Source organism: Halyomorpha halys, unplaced genomic scaffold, assembly GCF_000696795.3.
Source record: "Halyomorpha halys isolate HHAL.00 unplaced genomic scaffold, Hhal_1.1 Scaffold548.1, whole genome shotgun sequence".
Taxonomy (NCBI): domain Eukaryota; kingdom Metazoa; phylum Arthropoda; class Insecta; order Hemiptera; family Pentatomidae; genus Halyomorpha; species Halyomorpha halys.
In genome coordinates, this window is record NW_027105247.1 from 94,556 (window position 1) to 103,818 (window position 9,263).

The 9,263-nt window shown below is 29.9% G+C and overlaps 1 protein-coding gene across 1 annotated transcript in view; it reads left to right on the forward strand.

The window, feature by feature from the left end:
* LOC106684147 (DNA repair and recombination protein RAD54-like) overlaps window positions 1-9,263 on the forward strand; it is a gene marked incomplete in the record, with an annotated part of 21,239 nt that overhangs the window by 1,278 nt on the left and 10,698 nt on the right. Inside the window, 5 exon segments of the mRNA XM_067049952.1 lie at window positions 413-607; window positions 5,022-5,243; window positions 6,770-6,931; window positions 7,225-7,340; window positions 7,420-7,565. Coding sequence (XP_066906053.1) covers window positions 413-607; window positions 5,022-5,243; window positions 6,770-6,931; window positions 7,225-7,340; window positions 7,420-7,565 — 841 coding nt within the window.

A 9,263-nucleotide genomic window follows, 5' to 3' on the forward strand; every position in this document is an offset into this window, starting at 1 on the left:
CATAGATAATAAATTTAGGTCTCATCCTCTTCTGAAGACGATCCATGGGAGCTTGGCAACCTCTTGAAGAAGCATTGCTAGCTGAAGTCAACAGCTTTAATCTAATTAAATCAATAGTAATAATATATATTTTAAGTCAATAGAATACACAATTGTATATAAGTGAGAACATGCCCTCCCATCATATTGGAGTAGTGCTTTAGAATTCTTACAAAAATTACAATATTAAGGCCAAAATCAATTACCTTTATACTGCAAGGTTTTGCTATTTTTGTATGCAATTATACTATTGTATAATATAGCTAACTGGTGTATCAAAGTACTATAATCACATAACTTTATGAAAAAATATTTTCTATAGTTTTGTGCATGAAATTTTTACAATATTACTTAATTTCACTTTTTGTTGCAGGGTGTAAAATTTATGTATGAGTGTGTTACTGGAGTTCGTATTGAAAATGCTTATGGATGCATAATGGCTGATGAAATGGGTCTCGGAAAAACTTTACAGTGTATTACCCTCATGTGGACTCTTTTAAAACAAAGTCCACAAGCAAAGCCTGAAATTGATAAAGCTATTATTGTTGCTCCTAGCTCTCTAGTGAAGGTTTTATAACTATTTTACAATTAATCATAGCATAATAAACTGTCCGATTTTTTGGTTACCCATTTAAGTTGAACCATCAGAAATCAACAATGAATTCTTCTTATTATTAAATATTGTGGAAAGTAAATATTATACTCACAAACTCATATGGTTGATTCTGGGCTGGATTAACAGAATAAGTAACTATCTGAAACATCCAGATTCGTACCTGGTATTGGGAAATAGTAGTGTAGCGTGCTATTCACTAAGCTTCCCCACTCTATCAAATGCCCTGTAAGTTTTTTTTTTTAGTCCATGAAGATAGAATTGCAAAACGTCAATTACCTGATTTAAAACACATAATGGAAAATAGGGGTCATATTTGTACTGTTTTGATATGAATAATACAATATTTTGTTGTACTTTGGTACAATAATGCTGTGGTGATTGAGGCTAGAAATATTGGCTTGCTGAAACCAACTGCAACAGTATAACGGCTGTATAGAACAGTATAAAAGGAACTATCTGTTCCCTTAAATATAACCTCCTCCATCTAGCATTGCAAAAATTCACATTTTCTTTCCAAGTATCTGGACTGCTTGAAATGAAATAATCAATTATTACGCATAATCAAGGATACCAGAAACTCATTTTCAATATAAAACAAAAATATTTTAGTTATTTCATTAGTTGGGCTGCAATGGATTGAAACTATCAACTGATTATAAATGTATTGAACTTCAACCTTCTCTTAAAATTGGAATTAAAATATATGTATATATATATATATATATGTGTGTGTGTATTTGGATTGAGGGTTGTGAAATAATTCATTGTTTTTTTTTTCTGATGTTTTTGCTAAAACAGGTAATCCAATTATTGGATGTTTTATCATAAATATTGGAGATTTATGATTTTATTTAGTTTGTTTTTTCTAAATTATTAATATTAATAAGTTATATTAGCTGTACAAAATTTAGTAATTTTAATTAGTATCCAGTCTGGCAGGATAACGAAAAATTAAATACTGAAAAAAAAAAAAAAATTAAATGGAATGCAGGAGGACGAAAAATTAAATGGATTGAAGATGGGGCTGTTCTTGACTTCTTTAGTTGATAAAACTTGCTTTCATAATTAGAAACTAATCATAACATTGGTGTCATAATTTATTGGTATTATTTTACTTTAAGGTGGTCCTATAGCACATTATGCACCAAGTCTATTAAACCTTTAAAAAAATAAATCCCACAAGAGTCCATGAAGAGCAGGTTGAGGTATCTGATTTTAAAACTTATGACGTTCTTAGATATAAAAAATCTATGAGAACACTCATTTTATTATAATACTGAAAATTAGTTTTAGATGAGTGCATGATCTTTTATGAAAATCCGTTTGTTATTAGGATACATCGATAAATTACAGCTTTGTTAAGATAATTGGGTTAGTAAATATATATCTTGAAATTGAAACTATTTACAATTCTTGTCTCTCCATTCACAGTTTAGAAAATTTTATTATTACTGGGTGTCTAGCGACTGGGAAAAGTAAGGGAATTTTTTAATTCTGAAAAAGGGAGGAACAACTCAGGGAATCTGAGAAAAATGACAGGGTAAGTACTACAACCAGAAATTTCAAAACTATATAAAAATTTTAGAATCACTACAAGCTTGAAAAAAAAATTCTAAGAAACCTATTTATACTACAATTGTAATTAAAGTTGAAAAAAAGACACAATTTTCCAGTTTTTTTCTTTTCAAATCTTTTATATTAAATCCCTATATCTCAGCCCTAATGATACTACCATAATGGAATCTTTTTGTAGTCCAGTAAACCGTGGGGTTTCCGAAGAAAAAATCAGAAAATTGTTTTATGATATTAGTACTTTGGCACAACCAGACTGAAAAAAAGAAGTTTTTGATAACTGAAAAGTGACCTTTCTTCAGTATGCCCTAGTCGCATTTCATAAATGAAATATTATATATGCATTTTATACTAAATTTTGTCTGCTTTAGTTTCTTAAAATTATCAATCTTTGAGAAATGCTTAGTATTCTAGTTATTTGCAAAAAGCTAATAAAGTTACAAAATTGTATTGTTTTTGTTGTGAAACCAGCGACTGTAAAATTCAGTTTAAGTACCCCACAAAAAAGATAGAAAGCCTGTGGGAAAAAGACTTCTATGATTTTTCAATTGAAAACTCCCTTTTTGAACCTCAAATGTCTGGACTAATACCAAAGCCTAAAAAAATAATCTTAGCAATTTTTTTTTTATTAATTTAAACTGTTACATGCTTCCTTGTGAATAGATTTCAGTCTTTGCTAATCATTATAGAAATGATGAACCATTTTATAACAATTTTGTGAGTATTTTATAAATATCAGTGCACAATGAATAATTCTTTTAATGATTTACTCCCAATATAAAGTTGACCTGTATCAACATTGGATAAGAATTTTTAATAAGAAAAAATAGTACTGAATAATACATAATCATTATAAATTAGTGCATGTTTCTTGGGATATCTAATCTAAATTTTAGATTTTCATTATTAATACCATTTTACAATAAAAAATAAAATAGCTGAATAAAATTTTAGATTTGAATTAAAAAAAAAAGATCTATTAATAATGATAGAATTAAACTTTACTATAACAGACTCCTATATGGAACATGATTGTGTTAGTTATCAGCAGGTTCATTTAAATACAGTAAAAAAAATTTAATTAATCAATTATCTACATGTTCTATTTTTAATATAAACTTTTCACATTCTATAAAAAATGCAATTAAGAACAAAATTTTTATTATGTCGAAAACTTAGGTTTTACCAATTGTAAATTTAGGGACTAATTTACAAACAGAACAAATTCTCTTTTTTCATTTTCATTTATCACTTCACTTTTTTCTTTTAAAGAAAGCGACTTTTTCAACTTCAATGGAGGTACCTCTGTCACAATCCAAATGTTGGTTCCCTCAATATCCGTTACTGCTGCCAATACACTTTAATTTCTGAGCAACTAAAGGAAAAATTCACTCATCATAGGAGATACCTCCAAGAATTTCTAGAGTAAACAAGTAGCCTAATTTTATTAAGAAGGAAGAAAAAAAAACAGAATGTATTAGCTTCCTTTTCACATATTTTAAGTAATGCTGTTGTATAGTTTCTAAATAACTTGTTTCCTCTTTGAAACAAGAATTAATTAGAAATTAACTACTTACAGACATAAAATGAATACTTTTTTTTTAATATAAATTTTTGTTTATGCCCTGATAAAATTGGCAATGATGGTATTTTATTTTTTTCTGAAAAAAAAAATTACAAATTTATTTCTGGATTCATTCTTTTGTATTAGTGTACTTACATATTTTATCACTTTTGTCTGTACTATAAGTGTTAGAAGTACTATTGGGAAAAAAATTGGTACCCTCATCCAGAATTGGAGGTGTTCAATTACAAATACATTAAATTTGTACCTTGTTGAGGGAAGGGTTTCCGTAATAGAGAGGTGTCCATTTAGAGTTTCATTGTATAATTGTATAGAAGGAGTTGGTGTGGCTAGATGCTACAAGCTTGGAAAAATACACCTACTTATAAAATTAAAGTTTGTGAGTTTTTAGCCCAGCCCTGTGATATATCAGGCATTAAATCCTCCACCTTCCTTATAGGGTACATTAGGCCTGTCAGTCTATTGGAGTTAACTCACACAGAACTTTCAAAATTTGAAATTCTTGGGTGTTAAATAATAACCCGAAGGTATTGTCCGTGGGCGATCCGCCTTTGGGAGAGAAAGATTGATTCATGTGAATCTGCTGATCCTGAATACCCATAATCTACAGTTTTAGAAGGACTTGACACTGTCCTTGAAGCTGAGTATTTCGATTTACATCACTAGGAAGAATACTGCCTCTTAGGCACAAAGGTACAGGTTATTGAATTATGGGTAGCATGCCACAGCAATATGGATATCATAGTTCATAACAATTGGGATTGAATTACCTGCTTCAGAACATCTGTGCTCCTTCAAAGAATTAATGTCTATAAGAAGTCTACACTACATTACTAAAGCTCTTCATGGGTTGCTGTACCAACAGAAAAAATATGTATAAACATACATATGATAAGATCTTGCTAGATTTGATTACAAAAGTTATGTAACTGCCAGGGATTTGTTTATCTTTTTGGATAGAAGAAGTCAACAGTAACTGTCATCTATGTAATTTTGTACTAAATTTTAAAAATAATTTTTAATGCAAATGCAAAGAATAACAGTTTCTATGTTCTATTCATTTCCCTGTACTTAATTCATGGTATAATGAGCCTCATTGTATCTTGGGAGGTGATATAATGAAGCTTTTCTTTTTTTTCATTTATTTTGTTTTTTCACAGTATTTGTAATTTTAATTTTTTTCATTCTTAAATATTCATATTTTTCCAGAATTGGTGTAATGAGATTCAAAAATGGCTATCAGGAAGAGTTAATACTATTGCAGTCGAGGGAGGAGGTACAAAGGTTGTTGAAAAACAGGTTCGAGACTTTATGTCTACACCATCAGGCCGCAGGAACACCCATCCTATACTTGTTATATCTTATGAAACATTCAGGATACATGCCAAAATCCTCCATTCCTCGCCTATTGGTCTTGTTCTCTGTGATGAGGTATTTAGCTCTCACTAATTTGCATGTCCCAATAGCATTTTATTTGTCTATTTACTTCAATAATTATTTAGGTGCATTTTTAAAAATATTTATGAGAGGGTGATAAACCTAGGGGTTCCATTGACAGTTTTGCAGAATACTATCTTCACTTGAACTAAATTTGCACTTCAGTTTTGATGAAATTGTGAAGCATAAATTTGTTTAAAACCCAAGAAGAAAACTTTGCAATAAAGTTCATCTTCGCCGCTACTCACTTGTACTGCTGGGCTTCACCACCCATTCATATGTAATTTCATTCCTTACCTTATCTGAAAATATATACTACCTGCCAGTTATGAGGTGAATAAATTAAACTTTACTAAAAACCGTTAGTTTATTTATGAAATAATTGGGCCCAATAACCTAGGATATGATTAGGAGTGGTTAAATAAAATAAAAAATATGTAATATATGCCAATGCCTCCCTCCTATCTTATCATAGGCCTATTATGGCTACACCCATGTTACAGTCGCAAACAGGTATGAGGATCCCAAAATTTCTATGTTAAAAACAATGAAAGATGAATGTTCATTAAGATAAAAACAAGATCATAGATAAAGGAAATAAAAAGCTTAAATGTGGAAAAAGAAATATATATTGGAAGTAATCAAACCAACAAAGAAATATTTAAAACTTTAAATATTTATCTCAAATGGATCAATAGGATAAATATTAATTATTATGTAAGAGTAAAAAATGTAAAAAGATAAAAATGTGTATGGTACTGTTTACAATATACAATATTGTATTATTTTTCAAACAATTACATGAACTACTAAGGACTCACCAATAGAATCAAGTATAGCAAGCCAACATACTGAGATGAATTTGTATCATCATCTTCCCTTCCTCCTCTAAACTCTGTGCACATGCTCTCTACCCTTCTAATTTGATTTGAATCCATGAAACTTAATTCTGTCAATCATTAAGTAGACAAACGAACAAATACCAAATACCCACTAACATCATTCAGGAGGGTATGAAAAAAAAAAAAAAAAAAAAAAAAGTAGACAAACAGTATACTTCTCTCACCTATTCCCATATCTTGAGTTTATTGAAAAAATTACATTGATTGTTTTGGTTTCTAATGGAATGTTTTTCCTATGCAATTACACACGCTACATTCTTCTAAAATGACAAAACTGAAAATTATAGAACTTGGGTTACTACCTTACCATGGAACTGTCCCGATTTCATAATTTTTTTTTAAAAGATAGATATAATAATAGAAGCTTAATCTGTTATCCGTCAATTATTCTTTAGTTTTTAATAATGTCAGCTGGGAAGATTCGTTTTTTGTTTAAGACTAATTTTTTATCTATAATATGGACATTACAATTTAAATCTCATTTGTGCATTAAATAGTTCTCAGTTTCCCATTATTTTAAAATGAAGAATTAAATATCATTTTTTATTCAAATTTTATGTTTGATGTATTGTTTTGTAACTAAAGATAGGAAATTTACCTCCTTTTTTATTTCCTCAGGGCCATAGGCTGAAAAATCGTGAAAATCAAACATACCTTGCTCTAACTGGCCTTGATTGCAGAAGACGTGTTTTGTTATCTGGCACCCCTATTCAGAATGATCTCCTTGAATATTTTAGCCTTGTACATTTTGTCAATGAAGGTATCCTCGGAACTGCCCAGGTATGAAAAAATAAATAAATTACCTAATACAAGTATCATGTTGATATGATTGTAAAGTGTTGGTAAAATTTATAATGCATGTGTGTATATATGTTCAATAGTTTTCCTAGTGCGAAAACATTAAACTATAACTATACATTACAACTATAATTATATATAATAATTTTCCTTTATACCTGTATTTATCCGATTATGCGACAGAATGCAGATGAATTTACTTGCTTGACTTGACTGAGTCTTGACTCTAATTTTTAAATGTATGCAGTATATTGATATTTAAAAACCATTTTTAGGAATTCCGTAAACAATATGAAATTCCTATTCTCCGTGGACAAGATTCATTGTCTTCTGAAAAGGATCGGGAAGTTGCTAAGGGAAGATTGGAACAACTTATTGGTATAGTAAACAGGTGTGTAAATTAGCCAGTTTATTTATTTATTTTTTTTTTTATTTGATTCAAGTTTATAATATAAAATTATTTTTCTAAGGTGTTTAATCAGAAGAACTTCAGCTCTTCTTTCCCAGTACCTTCCTCTCAAAACTGAGCTTGTGGTTTCCATTAAAATGTCTTCTCTTCAAGAAATGTTATATAAACATCTTCTTGCTTCAGATACTGCACGAAAAGCTATCATAGGTAATTTATTTGTTTGTTTTTTTTTTTTTACTAATCTGTTCCTCTACTGTTTTTTCACAGTCACTCAACTTCAGCTAGAGCCTTCTGGCCACTATGAATTTGATTTTATCATATAATATGAATATGATGCTTTGATATTCTGCACATCATATGCAGGATTACCTTATAAATGTAATATAAATATGGAATTAAGCTTATAAATGTAAATTTAAATGGGAGACTATGCGAAGAAAACTTATAAATGACCAAAATTGAGTTAAAAAATAAATATAAAGATGAACTGCGGATTTTACGAAGAAAAGTTATAAGTGAACAAAATTCGGTTAAAAAAGAAAGAACACTCCAACAGACATGGGGTTTCTTAAACTTTAATGGATTCAAATACTACTTATCCTTCAAAGTAACTTGTGACCCTGGGAAGGGGATGATATGAATCCAAAAGTTACATGTATGGACATTCAATCACTATCTAGGGTTTGCCACACCCCACTTTCCCAATTAAATGTTAATCTTCACATCACTAAAGTAAATAAACACATAATAGAATTAATTAAAATGTATTTTTTATTATTTTGTACCATAATTAATACTATTTCTACTAGTAAGGATATCAAACAAACTCTCTTATTAGTACAAGACCCCAAGAGGAGAAAAAAGGTAGTTATCTCACCTCTGAGATTAGATTAGAATTTTTGATTACTTTAATGAAAACTATGTATAATTAATAGTCAAAATTGATGAGTCTGCCAAGTATAGGTAGGGGGAATAAAAAATGGTGGCTGTTTCAAAGCAATAAAAAAACCTAATTTTTCATTCGGAGCTCTATATCTTAAAAACTACCAACAACACAAGAAAACCTAAGAGAAAGTCATTTAAAGAAGCTAGTGCGAAAACATTAAACTATAACTATACTTTACAACTATAATAATATAGTTAATATATATAATAATTTTCCTTTATACCTGTAAATTTATTTCTGGATTCATTCTTTTGTATTAGTGTACTTACATATTTTATCACTTTTGTCTGTACTATAAGTGTTAGAAGTACTATTGGGAAAAAAATTGGTACCCTCATCCAGAATTGGAGGTGTTCAATTACAAATACATTAAATTTGTACCTTGTTGAGGGAAGGGTTTCCGTAATAGAGAGGTGTCCATTTAGAGTTTCATTGTATAATTGTATAGAAGGAGTTGGTGTGGCTAGATGCTACAAGCTTGGAAAAATACACCTACTTATAAAATTAAAGTTTGTGAGTTTTTAGCCCAGCCCTGTGATATATCAGGCATTAAATCCTCCACCTTCCTTATAGGGTACATTAGGCCTGTCAGTCTATTGGAGTTAACTCACACAGAACTTTCAAAATTTGAAATTCTTGGGTGTTAAATAATAACCCGAAGGTATTGTCCGTGGGCGATCCGCCTTTGGGAGAGAAAGATTGATTCATGTGAATCTGCTGATCCTGAATACCCATAATCTACAGTTTTAGAAGGACTTGACACTGTCCTTGAAGCTGAGTATTTCGATTTACATCACTAGGAAGAATACTGCCTCTTAGGCACAAAGGTACAGGTTATTGAATTATGGGTAGCATGCCACAGCAATATGGATATCATAGTTCATAACAATTGGGATTGAATTACCTGCTTCAGAACATCTGTGCTCCTTCAAAGAATTAATGTCTATAAGAAGTCTACA